Raw genomic sequence first — 20578 nt, 5'->3', positions numbered from 1 at the left:
TATGGTTATGGGTTTGAGGAACAATGCTGTGGCTTATAAGCAGGCACGAGGTGTATAAAACAGAACACCCATGTTATAACGACCGCGTTACCCCGCCATGCGAAGATAAATAAGTTACAGTCATTAAATAAACCACAAAAACTCATAGGCGGGCATGAGGTGTATAAAACACAGTCACATTCCTTCATATTTACATTCTGTCCTCTCCCACCTACAGACAGGAGAGCAAAACATTGGCAAAGTATTTTCCCGTTTCTCGCCCCAAATGAAGGAGGTATACAAAGTATATTGCCGCAACCATGATGATGCAACCTCACTCTTAGAGAAATATGAGGAGGACCAGGAGTTTCAGGTTCCATTGCAGGAGTGCCTTAAGAATGCTAAGTAAGTTGGGTGGTGTAAAAACGTGGGGTTTTGTACTGTGGTGGTTATTGGGTTATTGGATATGGAGTAAATGAGCAGAATTTTTACCAGAAGAGATATTCACTTATATGTTAAGTTGGCCCATTGCCCCGTAGTGTATTTTATATGGATGAGAACTTTTGGGGAGGCATGATATAAGCCTGGGTTGTTAAGTAGACCATTGTTGAAACATTTTTATCGCAATATTAATACATTACATATACCTTATACACTTATACACTTATTTTATGAGGAGTTGGCCAATTACCCCAACATTGTATATATATTCTATATGTAGTATGTACTATGTACCCATTATTACTTAACAAACATATACGTTATAACATTACACTTATCCCACCAGAGAGATATACAGTGTGACACACCATGCCATTTCACCAACTTAACACGATAATAACATTATCTTAACAGGGAGAAAGTGAACACGTTTGACCTCGGTTCCTTCCTCATCAAACCTGTGCAAAGGATGTTGAAATACCCGCTGTTGTTGCAAGAGTTGTTGAAACTTACCGACCATGGTGATAGTGAGGGTGATGCGTCGTATAGAGATCTTATAAACGCAGTGAAGCTGATGCAGAAAGCTGCCAACGAGATTAATGAAGATAAAAGGAAGAAGGATTTAGGTGGGTGGGGTTGGTGGCACAATTCATTAGTGACCACTGCGGGTGTTTGGTGAAGTGGTTAGGTGGTTGTATTGAGGGTTAGTATATTGCCCTGTGTCTTTTGGGCAAGATACTTAGCGGACATCGTCCAACCCAGCGGTCACTATTGGTTGTAGCACCCTGGGTGTCGGGGTAATGGGCCAACTATGGCCTAAATGTCTCATGCCATGATTTGATGTTTACTTTCAGCCACAATATTTAAGTAAATTGAATTAGCGTGACACTGATAGAGTTTGTGTTTTTCGAAAATTTCACATCTAGAAGGATCTTGGATTTAAACCATAGTTAGCCCAACACTCCAAAACCCTTATTTTAATATCAATTCCACTCCTAGTTCGTAAATACCGCCGCGGTAGCCAAGAAACCAAGTTGACGGGCAAAATATCTCGTCTTACGATTCACTCGGTGAAGAAGAAGACGGCACGAATGTCTCGGAGGATCGGTCATGTGACTGGAATCGGTCAACCGGAAACTGTAGATGAAAGGTTTAACGCGGTCGAGAAAAGGTAACGAACGAATATATATCTTCGGTACACCAATAGTTGGACTTGGTTTTTGTTTGATGCGTATTTAGCAGCCATTTGTATTTCTCTATATGATTTGGATGTTTTTAAAATTTCGAACAAAACATATTTTCCGATACATTTTTAATCAAATTTTAATCCTGGATTAACTAAACTAATGATCAGCGTTTACCTAACTTGTTATTAAGGAAATATTTTAAGCAATTAATCCACGATCACCGTAATTATGTTCTTGGCTGTGTGGGAGAAATTAATTGGAAAAAATGTTTCAAACATCTGTTGTTTTTATCAAAATAATGTGCCTGGTGTTAAAGTTTGTATATATATATATATTATGATGTTTATTTTGTTTTCCTGTTGTTGCCACCAAACATCATGTTGTTTTCAAAATAATTGTTCTGTAAAAACATAAGTTTTGTTGCACCAACATTTCGTCTGCCATGCAGTGAGACATGATCTAGCTATGTACTGGTTTTACCATGGAAGCATTAAACACCACTTTAATTTTCTGTTTTAAAAAAGAAATGTCACAAAAATCAGTCATTAATTAGTTAGAGTGATATTATTTCCGCAGATTTAAAGAGTTGGAGAAATGCGTGAAGGAATTCTTGTTAAACATTGAGAATATTTGCACCAAGTTCCGTGACGAACTTGCTGGTGAATTACTGCTTGCTGAAGATATCTATGATTATTATTCATCCGACCACACGAGGGGAGTAAAGTGCTACACGACGACGTCGAGGAAAATATCAGAACAACTTTACCGACAGTTTGTAAGTTTGTATGATATGTCACAGCTTGATGTTGCCACCATTGTGGCTTTGTGGACGTATGTGTCCTTGGGCAAGACACTTTACCAGCGATTGCTCAAACCCAGTGGTCACTAATGGATTGTCCAAACTATCAGCCATACATAAAAATATTGAGATAATCCCCATGTTTGTTCTTTATGAAATACAGGTATTTGTTTGTCAGTTTTTTTCAAGCAGCATTTACACAAAATCCATGCGCATAATAGTTGCAGTATAGAGCCTTGAACCCGTAACCTCTGGTCACAAGATACTAACACTTAACCCCCACCCCCCAGCACGACCAGATTCAACTAAACACCGCCTCCCCCCTCTCCTCCTTCCTCGTCCGATGCAAAGGACCGCAAGCCCTCATCGAGAAGAGGTTTGATAAATTACTCGATTACGAACTCTGTCAACGAAACTCAGACTCCAAGGAAAAGATACAGGTATGGGGTTAATATTCTATTCTATATTGGTCAAGTCCTACAGTGAGGTACGCTATGAAATCCGGGGTTTGATATTAATAATATAGATTTTATAATGTTCTAGTATCGTGGTTGTTATTAAGCACTAACTGATAACAAGGTTTGACCCCCCCAATTTCTGAAGCAATATTCTAAAACACAAGCATAGGGCGCTTATGAGTCCCAGTCATTTGCATCCTAGTTTTTAGACACCCCATTTTAAATAGGAACGATTTTACTTTTGTGTTGTTATCTGCTAAAAAACTTGTTGCCCCACAGATAAAACATTAGGCTATTATACTTATTGTTGCTATAGTGCTTAAAGTTCTTGCACTTGCGAAATATGTAATAATTTTACCCTGGCAGCTAACCCCCATGTAACCCCTTAGATGGCGATGAACGTGTACGAAGCACTAAACCAACAATTACTTGATGAATTACCAATATTATGTAAACTTGGTGCTCGCTTGTTACAAACATGCATATCTACATTCATTACATTACAAGTGAAACTACAACGCAAGATATTAAAGGTAGGAGTTGTGGTGTGTAATGTTTGAAGGGATGTCTTCACTGTGTTGCATTGGGTATGTTATATGTTTTGTAAGCACGGGGTTTAGGGCTCAAGGCTCGTCGCTGCTACTATTATGGGCTTATGTGTCCTTGGGCAAGACACTTAATGATAATTGCTCCAACCTAGTGGTCGCTAATGGGTTGTCTAAATTGTCAGCCATACATAAAGTTGAAACTATGTACACTTAGATACCACAAATATATTTCATAGCAATTTTACCAAAACACAGTGTTTCTAAAATTTTCCACTTTATTCTACTTCCACAGGAGTTACACTCAGTTCATTATATGTTGGAAAATGATTGTGAAACACTGGAAGGTAAACCTGATCTGGCATCACTGGACAGCACAAGTTTGATGGAAGAGTTCAATCACGAGCATAACCAGGTGGGTGGGTGTGGATTGGCAGTGAGCATGAGGTGTATGAAGCCACCATGTATGGTGTGCAACACTCGTGTATTAAACCCCTTGGTTTCCCACCCCGAGGATAAACATGAAAGTATCCTAACTTGACAGCGAGCATGAAGTGTATGAAGCCACCATGTATGGTGTGCAACACTCGTGTTGTAACTCGACAGCAAGCATGAGGTCCAACACTCCTCCTAATAACATATCTACTGCCCCCAGGTGGTGTTTGATGTATCTCGCTTCCTCATCGTGCCGGGATCATTCGGAGCCCTCATCTCAACCAAGTCAAACGAGGAACATCGTAGAAGATCTTCAGTGAGAAGCACGACGTCTATTCCTTCTATAGTGAGTTTGCCTTTTCCTTGTGATCTCTCATTTTTTACCTTTTTCTCACATTCTCTTTGGGCTACCTTTTTCTCCCATTCTCTCATTGGCTTAAGTGAGAGATTTGGAAATAGAAAAAAGTCTACATATGAGAGGGAAAGAGATAGTCGGAATGCTGTAGTTTTAACAAACACATCTGGCTCGGTGGTTAGTACGGCTTACTTAAGACCAGAGGATAGAAGTTCAAGGCTTGGTGCTGCCACCATGTTGTATGAAACACCTGTGTTATAACAATGTATTTTTTGTACCAGCAGTGACAATACAGTGTTATAACGATTTAACTGCTTCGCTATATATAAGATAAACAAGATATAGAAGGGTGGGGAAGATGGGACACCTTTAACACATAATTTCCAAACAGCCTGATCGTGTTTTAAAGAATTAACAACGGCCTGTGAATGTCGTAAAGATTCGGTTTTTGATTCATTGAATGTTCTTTGTTTACTACCAAATGGGACGAGAAAACAAAATGAAAAGGTGTCCCATCTTCCCCCACCCTACTATACATTCAAATATTCATCATTTTTACTTAACCCCCCACAGCCGATTCAAACCCAGCAACAGCGTGACCACGTTACCACCAAACACCCCCCACCCTCCATACACGTGTGTACGTCACCCCACCACCCCACACAGAAGGTGGAGTTAGCCGTCAACACGGGTGATATAGTTGGGGTCATGAAGACCCAGGACCCCATGGGGAATACCCAACGCTGGTTCGTTGATAACGGAGGTAAAAGAATCTTTATTTATTTAATAAAAATATTTTAATTTTTTTGGATTAAACAAAACTTTGTTTAATATTTTTGGATTGAAAAAGAATATTTTTGAATAAATCTCTTCTTGACGTTTTTGGTTCCATTTGTAATTAATCGATTAATTTTTACTTTAATTATTTTTTTTATTATATTTTTAAATACCTGTAAAATGAGTTTTAGGATTAAAAGTCTTTTGTTTTTAAATATATAATTATTTTTCCATGTTTTCTTATAAATTTGTTAACAAGTTGACCATTATTAACTTTCCTCCCTAATTATTCCAGCCAGCCAAGGGTTCCTTCCATGTTCCATTTTACACCCATACACCCCCAACCATCTTACCCCTAATTCACCCACAACGCCCCGCCATATGAACCCCACATTCACCCCTGAACAAACCCCAAGCCCCAAACCTCGCCGTAGAACGGTAAGCCCCACCCCTTCCTCATCGTCGGCCGACATCGGGGTTTACAAGCAAACATCCGCGGGATTTGAAGCTTCCAATCCCCGCCAAGAGATCGGGGTTTATAGCCAGATTTCTACGGGCTTTGAGGCCTCCAGTCCCCGCCAACGTTCGTCGCCGTCCCCGTCCCGAGGAAGCTCCGTCTACCATTTGCGCGAGAGCGCTAGCCAGGGGGAACTACCCGATGACGTATTAACCGAAGTTTTCGAAGAAGAAGAGGAAATGATGGACGAATCAGAGTATGGTGACGTCACACACGCCAATTGTGACGTAAACAAAGAGTATTATCGCGTCGAATATTCGTTCATTGCGCGAAATAAACTTGAGCTTACAACGGAGGCTGGGGAGATGTTGGGCTTGCTGGTTCCGCACGATTTGGAAAACAACAACGAATGGTGGCTAATGTCATCCGCTAGTGGGCAGCAGGGATACGTCCCCGCTAATTATTTGACGAAAGCTGAATATTTGTGAAACCGATGTCGTATCCGTTTTAACACCTCGTGTGTCATTCATTTTATTTTTATTGTTTTTAAACAATGATTGTTTGTTTGTGCACTTAGCAATCTATTATCAGCATTGTGACGTAACTAGGTGCTTTATGACGTGGACAATGATCAGTATTACGTCACAATTATGAATTCATCGGAAACAAAGGTATCATTGTTTAAATCATAATCAACATATTATTACATATGCTGCATATTTTACCTTCTTATTTCGTAATAATACATACTATGACGTCATAGTAAACAACAATTTGTGATGAATGGGCGATTATTATTCCCGATGTTTGAAACTTTTTAAATCAACGTCGAACACGCAAGATTGGCCATGGTGTGATCCGCCTCTCCAGCACCCCCCCACTTTTAATCGATTAGGCGCCTACTCTTTCACACGAACGAGCATTTTATAGAACACGAGATTTTCGGGAATCAATCCTCGGTCTCATGGGAGGAGCATTACTGAGTCGAGGGCTTGATAAATTGACGAAGGGTTAGTTTATTATAGTCAACCCACTCGTTCTTGTAATCTGCTACTCATTAAATATGCAAGCGAGTTAAAGGGAAATTACTGGCAGCTATTAAGACGGTCGATACTTCTGTTTAATGCTGTTACGTTCCTGAGGGGGGGACCGCCATTGCCGCGATTAGACGCGATTTTCGTTCGCTAATTTTCGTCTGTCATTCTAGTAACGAATAAGTTGCACTCCCGGGAATTCCCCGATTATGTGAAAGACCATGAGTGATAGAGGTGGTCACGTGGGTTTAATTAGTTTGAATTACTAATTAACAGAATAATTGGAATTCCCATAAGTGGAGGCATTGTTGCAAAGATTTGTAAACCTGTGTTTTATGTAAAATTAAAAACTTGTCACAAAAAAACGTTTTTGTAACGAATAAAAATGTTCGTGAAAAAAGTTTTTTAAGTAAAACTCGAGTGGAACAAAGCTTGGGTAAAAACACTCGTAAATTGGCGATTATTTAAAATTCAATGCATTAAAATATTAATAATTAATGCTTCACCGTCATACAGTGATGGAAAGTGTCTTCTTGTAAATTCCGCCGTTTTAGCGACGTTTGCGGATTCAACACAACTGTCGCGGGTATTGATCCGAAGCGACATTGAAAACATTCGGGAAATGTGCGTTAATGCTGTTGCTTCTGTGACGTCACAATAAAACGCTTTACAGGCGCGATTTTGTGTAGTTTCTAGAGTGTTTAAACAAAATTAGATTTTGAGTATTTTGCACAGTAACTTTTAAACAAAACTTTTTGCTGCACATTTTTTATTCTGTGACGTAATAATAGAACGCTTTAAACGCGCGTCGGAAAGTTTTTAAACAAAGCAGAAATTAAATATTTCATGTTTTTCGTAAAAAAAATTTAAAAAAGTTTAAAAAACTATGTTTTTACATATTCGTATAAATTTAATCGTTTAATTATCTCTTCAGATCAATCGTGAAAATCAAATTAATTAAAACTACGTAGAGAAGCAAAACGTTAGGGGTTAAAACTCGGTGCGGGTGAAAAAAGTTTTGGTTTAAATTTAAAATATAATTTTAAAACCCCCCCCAATATTTTTTACAACATCAATAATCACCTAATACGGCATTTCTCCAAAAAATAATATTTTTCCATTAATTCGTTTTCGATCTAAAAATTTTCATTTTATCTCGGCTCGGATTTTTCGTCACTTTCGCAGTCGATTCGGCTGAAATTGCTGCCGAAAGCACCAATGATTCCAACCCGCCAATAAATCGTTATCCCCCCCAACCCTCCCGCTGATCGACGCCCATTAAAAGCCTCAATGAGCAGCTAGAAAGACCCGCTCGTAATAAATTATTAAAACAATCTTTGCAAGCAACTTATCACGTTTGAGGCCCAGTGTTTCCAGATATTTTTTACAGTGTTGCCAAATAAAAAAACTTCACACACGCCGTAAACAAACATACGAATGATATTATACTCACAGACAAAATTTTAAACCCGGTTTTCGCGTAAATTAAACGTCTCATAATTACCTAATTATTCTACCCCAAATAAATCCAAGACTTCAAGACTTGACCCCTGACCTACTTTCGACCGGGCCGTCCCTCAACTTGAGTCTGTGACATCACAACGCAGATTGATTACGTTTCGCTACGTCACAACCACAAGTCTGCGGTGATTGTAAGGTATACGGGAACCCTGGGTTCGAATTCAGGCCAGGGTTTGAGAACCAGAGACACGTATCACTTATATTTAACGCAAACCGATGTAGTCGCATATACACGCGGGAATATGAAACGACTTTGATTTATGTCGCAATGCTCGACGAGACGGTTCGGGTTTTGTTTCAAACTTGATTCATAAATTATAATTACCGATAATGACGTAACAGACGATTTTGTCATTGAATGGAAGTATCGACGTTTCGTTTCCTGTGATTCTGTTTTATGGCGTCATAGTAAATTATCTTTGTAACTGTGACGTAATAATAACAACGCAGCGAAGTTACGAAAAACATTCCCAACTCGACAGCGAGCATGAGGTTTCTGTTGCATAGATTGTTTATTTCGTTTCGTGATCATCAATTGCTGTTGTGATGTAGCAGTTTTCGCGTGGCGGGGCAACGACAGTCGTTATAACATGGGTGTTCTGTTTCATACACCTCCTACCCTCCTTCAAGTTACTACGAAAGTAACTTTGTGGGCGCTAACGTCATAACACAACAAATTACGTCATAATTTCTTTATTCCGATGATCGTTAACATATAGTAACACTGAAATTTATTTACAATTGAATATATATGTTGTCTATGATTGTCTCAAACCACGGGATTCCCCTCTTTGCGTACCAATAGCCCACGTGACTCGGCAAGCGGGGAGGAATTTAGTTTTTGTAGTTTCACTGAAAAACTTGTAGTCGGTAAATCGTCTTTAAGTATGGAAAACCCGTGCTGGGTATCCCCCTTAAATTCGTTATCGCTCGTTGATGTTGCAGTGTTTAACCCGCTGCCGCTAGATGCCGCTGCTGCTGCCATGGCCGCCATCATTGCTCTCGGGTAATAGGCGAATGGTGTCAATGACCTTTGGTAACTTGCGGGGTTATTAGGGGTCGGGGCAGGGGGCCATGGGAAATGGGGCCGAGGACCATTTAATGCAAAATGTGGGATTGAGTTATAATGACTTCCGGGTCTATTGTCTAACCCCGCATACGTCATAGTGGGTGGGTAGGGTCGTCGGTGTTGGGGAATTCCCGCTGTGTTCTGGTGGGAAAGTTGGTTAAACAGGGGGTTCCCCGTCATAACAGCAGCGGCCATCCCCAGCCCTAACCCGTCGACATCGGTCGCTATTTGTCGCTTCCATTTGTTACGTCGGTTCTGAAACCAGATCTTGATCTGTGACGTAAGAATCGAAGTCAGTGACGTCATAATAATTTTTCAAAATATTTGTTTTATAGAATTCCAAAAACTTCCAATGGTTTCTTGTAAAACCGTATCCTCACGGCTCCCATATACTGTTCGTAATTGTTTAAAATACGAACAGGATATTTAGATATTATGTGTCAAAGGTGTCCCATCCTGCCCCACCCTACTATATGATTTACGCAATCATATTAAAATAGATAAATAACATAACAATCACCTGAGTTTCAGTTAGATTGAGATTCGCCGCCAAACTCGCGCGTTCAGAACTGCTTAGATATCTCTTCATGTCAAACGTCGACTCCAGTTGAAAAATCTGACTTCTTGAAAAAACTGTCCGCGTTTTCTTTTTCCTCGGTTCTGAAAATGACGTAGGAGGGGAATACCCAGGCTTTACGTCATCAGTGCTCGCTGAAGCGGAACGGTTGAAAGTTTTTTCATCGTTTGAATTTTGCGCGGAATCCGCTGAATTATTTGAATTTACTGAAAGTGGACGGTCCTCGTTTGGCGGAAAATTTCGTAATTCCTCTTCCTTTGTTTCTTCTTTATCTTTGGTGCTAGTGACGTCACAATTATTCCCATTATCTTTGCTCTCAGGATGAGAAAGAGGTGGGAATGACTGAACAATGGGAAGAGGATGCTCCAATTCATCTTTCTCCTCTCCTCTCTCACTCTTCTCCTCTTTCCTCCCATCTCTCAAAGCGAAATTTATCAAATTTGAAAATCCAGCTAAAAATCAAAGTTGAATTCGCGTTAAATTTTTTGGAATAATAAAGAAGAATTAAAATAAAAAGTAACTGAAAAAATAAAATACATTTAAAGATAAAAACTTCTTGCTTGCTGTCTTTTTATTTCAAACAACCACTACTGTAATTTTATTGTTACGTCACACATAATTTTATTGTAACGTCACACACGAACTTTAATATCGCTTCTTCAAAGTCAAATCTTGACGTAACTTGACCTACCATAGCGAAACGCCCCAAATCCGATTCGATCGCATTTTGACGCTTTAAACCCAGGGTTGTAACCCGACTATTAAAATCAAACAAAATTTTCAAAGGGACCCATTTTTCCGGCCCATTACCCTCTTAAATCTCCCACAATCGTGCCCACTCGACTGGAAACCACTTAAACATCGAAACCAAGTTCACCCAAAAAAGTTTGCTTCATTCAGCATATATTATTATAAAACACAAACCAAGTATATATAGAGGGGGAGTGTAAAATACATTCGCCAACAAAGTTACATACGTGGTAACTTGTAAGCGGGCACGAGGTGTATGAAACAGAACACCCGTGTTATAACGACTGTCGTTGCCCCACCATGCAAGGATAAATAAGTAACGTTTATTCATATACCATGCAATTATTACAACACTTTGTACACAACAAAAGCATAAAATATATGTTTTGTTCCATAAACCTCTTGCCCGCTTACAAGTATAACAACATAAAATAAATACACCAATCATTAACCCAACTCCATATAAGGCGGGCAACTTGTTCAAAAAGCGCGACTTCCCGCTCATAGCTTACCCCCCCCCCCCCCCCAATTTACTGGAAGCGCGAAAACCGCGTTCGTTTATTTTTCTCATTCACGGCAATTTAACCCAATCGTTGTTCGCCTCATAACACACGATGATTGCCCCAAGTAATTGATTCTTTGTTCGCAAACAATCGCCATTTTAAAACGCCGCGATTTGTATTTATTCTCGTGGGAAGTTTATGACGAAACAATGAATTATAATCGCCTGTCAGAAGTACATAACATATTTGGTATTTGTCTTTTCGAATCCGATATAGCGAAGGTCATATTATTTAAACAACGAAGAGAAGGGAATTATCAGCAAAACGATATTCGTTAAAACACAATGAATTATAATTTACTCGCATTATTACGTCATCTATCAATTTCTTATGACATCATAAGTGTATTTGTTACACAAATGAGTAGCTTTCGAAACATCAGGTTTTGTTCGTGAGTGCGCGGTTGCCGGTAATGGGTTTCCTAATTGCAACCATTCATCAAGTATTGAAGGGAACCTGGCAGTGAGCATGAGGTGTATGAAGCCACCATGTATGGTGTGCAACACCTCAAACTCTTCGGTTCTTCAATCCTTACTATTCTCGAAAAACTATAACAGCTTTTGTGAAGCATGTTATATCACTTCGTATGCAACAAAGCGTGGAAAATTTTAGTGAATTTCCGGCAAAGTTTAACATAAGTTTTATTGAAAGCAACTTTTCGTCTGCCATGCGGCAATAATGCTGTCGTAGAATAGGAGGATTGTAGTATAACGTTTGTCGTTGCTTCGCCACATAAACTGCCCCAATGCTTCAGTACACGCGGCAGACGAAACGTTGGTTTCAATACTTTATACTGTCAGGAGAATCGTTTCGTAAAAACCTTGCGTTTCCATTGAAACAATAGAAATAATATTTCTTACTTTTATTCGATTGTCTTTCGTTATCCAGGGGAATCCCGGGCTGTGATATTCTTGGACTTTCCCTTCTAACGGTGAGTTCGTTTCCCCAACACCCTGGGGGACTTCCCCTTCTGACGTAGGGATGGAATCCATGGAAACGAGGTGGGTATTGTGACGTAGGTAGCTGTGACGTAGACAATTGTGACGTAGACAAGGAACGGCGAATGAATACGTCTTGCCATATTTTCCAAGTTGGGTTTAAACTGCCATAATAATTATATAAGGCCGACGCCCATTTATGTCCTCCGTCAACCGGGTGCAAAGATGGCGGAAAGTCGGGAAAACTTTTCGTTTTAACTTCATTGGTTGGAATCATGTTCTCAAAATCTTCCGATTTTTGGCCGAATTTTTTCGCGTTGAAAACTTCATTTTCTAAAATTCCTGACAATCGTTTGTTTGTTACGTCATCACCGTTTAAACAGCCGCACGGGGAATTCCCCTTTTCGAGGTCTTCATTTTTATGAAAACATGAATTAATTTTCATATTTGACTGTGAAGTATCATTGTTCATTGTTTCGTCATCGGAACCATTGTGACGTTTCCCGAAGCACGGCCGCCATTTTGTAAATTCTCGCCCCTCGCGCTCTGTGGCGTATTTCTTCGCGAATCCGAGGATTTTAGCGATTGAGAAAGACGATCTCACTCCCTCCTCTTCCGGGTGTTGCTCCCGGACCTCATTCTCATCTTCCTCGGATAAATCTTCGCTTTTCGTCGATTTTTTGTCATTTTTTTCGCCCGAATTCGCGAACGGACTTTTCGGCGGTTCGTTCTCACGTGAGTGTGACGTCTTCAATTGGCACAGTGATGTCATAGTTTTATTATTAGGACAATGGAACTTATAAAACCTGGATTAATTAAAAGCTAATTTATTACCAAACTAAAACAAATCTTAATAATGAAGTTCAAAACCCCCCGGAAAATACGTATGCAGTAATTATAGAGATGATTCTTTATCTATAAGGTGGAATGTTTTTCTTATACTGATTAAAATTCAATGGGAAAAGAAATAAAAGCATAGACCACCTTACCCCAACCTTTTACAAATTAAATTCTCAACCTAAATTAGGTCTAAACAGACAACTACAACTTTTAAAAATCTAATTTTTGCGGCCAAGTTAAAATTTCAAAACTCGAAAGACATCAAATTGTAAAACTCAACAATTAACATTGTTATTTTCGAAACATAGTGACGGTTACGCCTTTAATCGAGTAGTTTCTGTACTTCTGTTTTATCCATACAAGCGTGCTATAACGACTATCGTTTTACCGTCACTTCCCGTCTTTACGATATTGTAAATTACTTACTTTCTTTTCTCACCGAAGAGTCGAAAGTTATATTTATTTTTTTATTCAAGAAATAAGTTTAAAAAAATACTTTTTATGAAACGCTTGTTGATAAAATAGAACTAAACTAATTCCGTAATTCTAACTAGAAACGAAAAGACAAAATAAAAATTTATTTATTCTTTTAAAGAATAAATTGGTAAGTTAGTAGTTATAACAATAGGCATACAACTTATTTTATAACAAAACCAAACGACCAACTAAACTCATTAATTATTTCAACTACAATCGGCCCGGCCTGTTTATTTTAATCGCAACAAAAAGTTACTCGTTATAACACGCTACAGTATAACACACCATTTGATAAATGCCTGTAACATTCTACACTTTCTTATCAAAAAAACACAAAAGAAACAAAATCCATTCACTAATTCAACTACCTATAAAAAGCAACTTCTCAACACGAGGTCTTTGCTTAAAGTGACAAGCCTTTGGTGTCACTGAATATTTACGATTCCCCCATTAATGTAAAGTTCCACCAGCATATGCCTCCTGTCACCAGCGCTCGTAAAAACGACGAAGATTTGTCATAAACCGAACATGTTTTCAGCAATTCCGAATAATCGATTCGACTCGAGAACCGCGGTCGCAGAAGGAGCAGAACGTTTTCATTGTTAACCCATTATTACGTAAAATCGCTTCGCCGTATGACTTAATTACATCATAATGCCATTATGATACAATAAGCATGTTAGAAATACAAGGGGTTTACAGCAACGTTTATCTACACCAGATACTTAACGACAAAACGAATTATTATTTGAAATATTAAAATAAAAATATTTGAATCAAACTTACTTTACTCAGGAAATATTAAAACACAACATAAGTCGTCAAATTATATTTATTGCACTTTTAGAAATTCTCGCTTAAAAATTTTACAATGTTTAGTAGGTTGGGGTAAGATGGGACACTGTTAACACCTAATATCCCATATTTCCTAATCGTGTTTAAACAATTTACAACGCTATTTAAAGTCGTGAGAATACGGTTTCAAATTATGTAAATATTCTTTGTTTAGTACTAAATAGAACGATGAAATAGAATGAAAACATGAACCATCTTACCCCAACCTATTGTATATCTTTATAGTTAAAATTTATTATAATTTATATTTGAATGACCAATTTTCGGTTCCGAATTTAAGAATTTATTTAAAATGGCGGGAAAATAACTTTATTTATATTTAATCTTGGCTTTAATATTAATACTGGTTTTAAATCAAGCTGTTTAACTTTAAGTTAATTTCCAAAATTTAAGCTGCATTTATAATGCCACGAAACTTAACAAAAATGGAATTCGTTATAACTTCGACGATTTAGTTGGACGAAAAATCAAATTCCTTATAAAAAATATGTGATCGCTTATAAAAATAATTCGTTTTGTAAATTTAAAATTTTTATTCTCTAAGCTTTAAAAGTCATTTATTGGGCGCCTGCATTTTTCCGATTTTTATAAAACACAAGTTTAACAGCCACGATCTGACATTTTCCTCAATACCCATAGCGTGTTTAACGACTGTCGTTTTGCTGATAATTCCCTTCTCTTTTAATTTCAATTAATACAAACTTTGCTATTGCACCTTAAACAATATCACACCCCCCAACCACCCAACCACCCAACACACCAAACACCAAACGCCGCCGACACAACCTCCGCTTCACTCCACGATTCACTGCACACGATGATTGCCTTGTTTTGTCACACTTACTTTTCAGCATCGATTCCTCGGCAGTTTTTTCGCTCCGTTTGACGCGTTTTAACACAACTTGGGCCTTATTTGCTTAATTAATCCTAATTAACGGATTAATTAATGAATTTACGACAAACTGGTCGCAGTTTCTCCACAACTTAATGCGGCATCACCCCACACACCTAAGTTAAGTTAAACTTAAACCCCATTTTTCCCAAACTATTATATAGTAAGTTGGGGTAAGATGGCCCATGTTAAGTTCGGTCGTTATCAAAATATGAGCCCCGGTATTTCGTGTTAATATTTAACATGAAACAGTCAACACTTAAAACGCCCGTTGTAACATAATTTCCCGTTTGGGTTGTGTTGCCTTTTTACGATTATTTTAATGTTATCGGGTGTTTATTTGCGTCGGCGTCAAACCCGGACGAAGTATTGCCCAATGGCAGACAAACATTAGAATAATAATAACGTTTTTTATTTGATATCAGACAAAAATAGTTTAATTTACAATATTCCCGGTAGCAGAAGAAACAGAATAACTTGATCATGTTTTATTTAAACTACTATTCCCCAATAAACGCCCAAAACAGCCAAGTCAGATTATATTGCGTGTGAACGACTAACATGAACTTAAAAAAAATGAATGAAATTTGAATAAGTAAAATCCAGCTTTTGGATGCTTTGCGTGAAAGGCTCTAGCATGTAACAGTCACCACTAAAATTGAATCCCTCATTTAAACGTCTCCAACAAATCGAATCCCATACCATGACACGCGATAACTCCCCCCTGCTACGCTACATTCATAATCTCTATGTTTGTTTGAATCGTTGTGACTTCACGTCCGACCGGAACCAATCAGATTTCAGCGAATTTGGAATCAATTTATTTTAAAACTAGCTGTGTTTTCGGTGGATTGAGGTTTGATGTAATACCGCATACAATGTTGGGGTAATGGGCCAACTCTGAATTAAATCCCAAGTCCAAATGCGTGTCTCACTGTAAGACCTCATCCATATTGAATAAAACTTATTGTTTTCCGTAAATTGCAGATTCTTCGTAAAACGCTATGTTTAATTTAACGAACATCCCATGGGAGGAATACTACATTGTATTAATGACGTATTACAAGCGGTGTTCGTTCCGCATTTTAGAAATCTGACGCTTAAGGGGAATTGGGAGGTAGCAGATGTTATGCGGGTTGTTAACATTTAAAATAAATTATTAGGAATTAATTAAAACAAACAAAGATAAATTTAAAACACCACGATTTGTGTTTTAATTGATTAAATACAACTACGGTGAGTTTATCAAATGTTGGGTTTAGCAGCCACGATTTTTGAAATAAATTATTGAGAATTAAATGATATAATTTATATAACACTGCTTTCGAATCTATAGCGTGTTTTAACAATGTTGTTTTGTTGCTAATTCCCTTCTTTCGTTTGTTTTTTATTTAATCTGATCTTTGTTATCGTATTCGAGGGGAAAATAAAATAATATAAATTACATTTTTTAAAACTTTCAACAAATTCTCGTTTTCTTGCCCCCATCTTTAAATATGACGTCACAATATGGCCGATTATTTTAAAAATTCTGTTCTAATGAATTAAATTAGAATTTAATGAATTTATTTCGAGTTTTGCGACATTTTTACGATCGGTTTATTCACCAAACGTAATAAACACGTCATTAATACGTCATAAAGAATAATGGCTGACGTTTAAATTTCCATGAAATAAAACTGAAATAATCAAAACCAAAATAATATGAAAGTCTTGACTTTATTTATTAACGCTCGACGCTTTAAAGTTGCTAATTGTTAAAATCAGGATGGGGAAATACGGGACATTTTGTGCTAACAGTATCCCATCTTGCCCCACAGTAACATGTGGAGATCAGAGTTAAAAACACAACTCGGTTAATATTGCTCTTTTACACCACCTAGCGTTTTTTTTTCCATACAGTTGACAATTTAGACAACCCATCAGTGACCACTGGGTTGTAGCAATGTAAGGACACATACGCCCTAATAGTAGCAGTGTCGAGTCTTGAACCCGTTCTATTTAGTTCGTATTCTCTGGCCTCGGGACGCACTGTTCCACCTAACAAGACCCAAACATCTAGTGTTTAGCTCTCTTACGCCGTCTTGCGGTTGTAAACATTTTTCTTGAAAATATGTTTTGTTTTCAGGTCGAAAGTAATTGTTTTCCTCTGTGACGTAATTTGGGAACAATGAAAGATTTAATCCGCTTAAGGTGTGTAAGCAACTATTAATACATCAGAATAACTTGGTAAACAGCAACTACCACAATCGGTATACATAATAATAAGTTACGACAATCGATAAATTCTTTACAGGTTGTGTTTTTGAGCAATTTTTTTCAAATAAATCTGAATTTTATTAATTTTTTATTATATAAAGTTTCATTGACTATAACTCAACATAAATTATAATTGGATCGCGGGGGTAACAGCCAAACTTTTATTTGACATTTTTGCTCAAGTAGTTTTTACCCATAGCATGTTTTAACGACTGTGGTTTTACTGCTAATTTCCTTCTCTTTGTTGTTTTAATTAGTTTGATCTTCGCTATCGTATTCAAAGAGATAAATAATATTCTGCCACAAACATTTGTTAATTTACAAGAACCAATTGTAGAATTCAAAATCTGTTTTGGAACAAACCAACAATCATATTTAACGTTTTGTCATAGAACTGATTGTGACGTCCGGCGCCGTGGCATTGTGGTAAGCGCGCCTGCCTCCAGCCCAGAGGTAATGGGTTCAAGGCTCGTCGCTGCTACCATTGTGGGCGTATGTCTCCTTGGGCAAGACACTTAACGGCAATTGTTCCAACCCAGTGGTCACGAAAGAGTTGTCCAAATTATAAGCCATACATAAAAAATGAAAAAATATATATAGTAGGGTGGGGGAAGATGGGACACCTTTAGCACATAATATCCAGATATTCTGATCGTGTTTTAAACAATTAACACCGGTCTATGAGAGTCATGAGGACATAGTTTCATATTTCTTTGAATGTTCTTTGTTTACTGCTAAATGAGACGAGAAAATAGAGTTAAAAAGTGTCCCATCTTCCCCCATTCTACTAGCTCATGGTAACTCGTAAGCAGGCACGAGGTGTATGGTGAACACCCGTGTTATAACGACTGTCGTTTTCCGGCCACATGAGGATAAAGTATGTTACATACTATACGTCACTATGCTGCCAAATCCTCGCAGCAGAACGCCGCGTGCTTTTATTATTACAGTTGCACGTTTGTTGATGACGCGCGTGTGAAGCGTCTCATTGTTACGTTATTATTGCATTGTCAGGAACAATAGAAGAAACAATTGAATGTTCTAGATTGATCTTCACCAGAGTTGCCATGGGCGACGAGGCATCCCATAATAATGTAAGTTTGTTGTGGTTACGGTATTATTAGGGTGTTTTTTGTCGTTGTGTTTATTATGTTTTCCATCAAAACTGTTGGCATCATCAGTGCTTGTAAAAGACTGAGTAGACTTGGTGAAACATCTGCTATAACATAAAAGTCTACCTCTAGAATTATAACCGTGATGTAAAAAATACTCTTTTTCGTTTGGTGGGGATAAAATTAGTTGCCGCATGGTGGTGATATAGAGCAAGGGTTGGAGGACCAAGAATCCGGGGTTCGAATCTAGACCAGGGTTGAAGAACCAAGTATCCTGGGTTCGAATTCAGATCAGGAAATACTTTTTAGATTCGAATCTTGATTCGTCAGGTAATTTCCATCCGGTTTACGTCACCGCACGTCATAATGGGCATTATTAGGTGACAAACACCACAAACAACATATTAATGACTAATATATGATATCTACAAATCTAAAGTAACTTCGTCACAGATAAAGTTGAGTCACCAACATTAGGGGGGGAGGGAGCATTAAACTTCCCCCTAATTACGCATTGCTGATAATAATCTTAAGTGATGTTTTAGCTTAAAAGCCGTCGTAAATTAAACGGCCGTGTCACAGTTGTTGTAGTGCTCGTCTCTAGACCACAGGTTACTGATTCGAAACTCGATGCTGCTACCATTGTGAGCGTATGTGTCTCTGGGCAAGACATTTAAAAGTAATTGCTACAACCCAGTGGTCACTAATGGGTTGTCCAAATTGTCAGCCATACATAAACATAATCACCAACAAAGTTACATATATGGTAATTCGTAAACGGGCACGAAGTGTATAAATAAACAGAACACCCGTGTTATAACGTCGGTTGCCCCGCCATGTGAAGTTATATAAGTTACACCACTGCCTACACAATGCGGGTACGAGTTACAACAAACACAGAAACATCACCACAGTCCAATTCTCACTTAATACCGTCTCCTCCACTTGATGTGTCGTGCAAATAAATATTAAGTTCCAGATTAAATCAAAACCCAAACACATTCAACCGTCTATTACCTAATTAGACAACTCAACAGCTGCGTATTGTGATGTCATAGATAACAATGCGATCATAACACCGCGATAACAGCGACATAACAAAACCACTTCAACCCCACAACTACATTTGTCACCCCGACTCCTAATGGAAGGCCGACTTCACTTAATCGTGCCCATTTACCACTTTAGAATCCCAAAATCGCGATTTTCGACAAATTTCGTTCCATTATTCCAGCGGTCGCAACTCGCATTATGACGTCACAGAAGCCCATAAAGTCGATTTTTAAAACATTTTAGAATTACCCCCAAAAATCTCGACGTTTTTCGTTTCATGTCGCCGCCATCGGTTTATCTATTATGACGTCATATTGAGGTTTGTTCGCGCGTTTACCAAAGTTCGTTGTGACGTCATAGAGAAAACCGCGATTGCATTCTAATCGATGGCGATCGAACAATCGCGCTGAATCGCCAACTCCGCGTGAAATTTGAGGCCGTTTTAAAGTCGAAACACAAAACATAAATAAGCGAAATTTGCTTCAATTACATAGATATCAACTATTAAGGGTAATGATATCGCCTTAGGGGTTTTACCGGATACTTTTGCAAATGGCCGTCATTTTCTTTCGTCTCATTTTACCACAAATTGTTTCAAACGACACCCGTTTATAAAATGATTATTTTTGTATCAAATTGAACGGGGGTAATTTGTAAAGCGAATCGGTGTGATTTTAACGTTTAGCGCGAAACGTCATCAAATAAGATTGATAGATCCCATGACACGAAGGTCGCCATAGATGTTTATTTTTATTCCTACGAACTCCGGTTAAGTTAAGCGAAGCAATCAATCAAAAATGATTTTTTTTTTCGGTTATTTTTATCCAAATGTTTTGCATTAAATATAAACCAAGTCCATGCAATGCCAGCTAATTTTGACTTCGGTAAACATTCTTTAATATTCCCTCATTAATTATTAAAATAAGAAACATTAGGGACCTATTTAAAATCATACTCTGATTTCGGCGCCAAATACGCGACGTCCCCCAGAAACTTCGCCTCCTCCCCATTTCTCGCCCGTATGATGATTACCTTGGCACCAAACTCTCACCGTAGCTTCACCCCACGCTAAGTATATTGCCAGTTGAATATTTGATTTTTGTAACAAACTATTTTCCTTCATACACCTTCTATTACCCCTTATCTACCTACCGCCACCTACCGGCCTAATAACACCCTGTTTGCCGCAGATTTTAAATATTTTT

The 20578-nt window shown here is 38.1% G+C and overlaps 2 protein-coding genes across 2 annotated transcripts in view; one reads left to right on the top strand and one right to left on the bottom strand.

Annotated features, from left to right (window-relative positions):
- LOC100177867 (dynamin-binding protein-like) overlaps positions 1 to 6195 on the top strand; it is a 17126-nt gene extending 10931 nt beyond the window's left edge. The window contains exons 10-19 of the mRNA XM_009863334.3: positions 218 to 384; positions 835 to 1046; positions 1420 to 1591; positions 2184 to 2382; positions 2697 to 2846; positions 3254 to 3397; positions 3705 to 3824; positions 4065 to 4190; positions 4773 to 4962; positions 5272 to 6195. Of these exons, the coding sequence (XP_009861636.1) occupies positions 218 to 384; positions 835 to 1046; positions 1420 to 1591; positions 2184 to 2382; positions 2697 to 2846; positions 3254 to 3397; positions 3705 to 3824; positions 4065 to 4190; positions 4773 to 4962; positions 5272 to 5921 (2130 nt within the window). The 3' untranslated portion in view covers positions 5922 to 6195. The remainder of the gene's footprint in view (positions 1 to 217; positions 385 to 834; positions 1047 to 1419; positions 1592 to 2183; positions 2383 to 2696; positions 2847 to 3253; positions 3398 to 3704; positions 3825 to 4064; positions 4191 to 4772; positions 4963 to 5271) is intronic.
- Positions 6196 to 8757: 2562 nt separating this feature from the next.
- Positions 8758 to 12687, bottom strand: LOC108950868. The gene is made up of 3 exons (XM_018817060.2): positions 11808 to 12687; positions 9578 to 10086; positions 8758 to 9330 (listed from the first exon to the last, which is right to left on the bottom strand). The coding sequence occupies exons 1-3, from the start codon at positions 12655 to 12657 to the stop codon at positions 8758 to 8760; spliced, it is 1932 nt and encodes a 643-aa protein (XP_018672605.1). The 5' UTR covers positions 12658 to 12687.
- Between the last annotated feature and the right edge of the window lie 7891 nt (positions 12688 to 20578).

Source organism: Ciona intestinalis, unplaced genomic scaffold (assembly GCF_000224145.3).
Source record: "Ciona intestinalis unplaced genomic scaffold, KH HT001104.1, whole genome shotgun sequence".
In the NCBI taxonomy this organism is placed as follows: domain Eukaryota; kingdom Metazoa; phylum Chordata; class Ascidiacea; order Phlebobranchia; family Cionidae; genus Ciona; species Ciona intestinalis.
This window is presented reverse-complemented; position numbering and strand designations above follow the sequence as displayed.

What these genes read in the sequence shown, in the direction of transcription:
- LOC108950868 (XM_018817060.2), bottom strand. Translation starts at nt 12,657, where the DNA reads ATGACATCACTGTGCCAATTGAAGACGTCACACTCACGTGAGAACGAA. An exon ending in CGAAAGACAATCGAATAAAA is followed by an intron (nt 10,087 to 11,807) that starts GTAAGAAATATT and finishes TTTGATTTTTAG; the next exon opens with CTGGATTTTCAAATTTGATA. An exon ending in TCAATCTAACTGAAACTCAG is followed by an intron (nt 9,331 to 9,577) that starts GTGATTGTTATG and finishes CTTACGTCACAG; the next exon opens with ATCAAGATCTGGTTTCAGAA.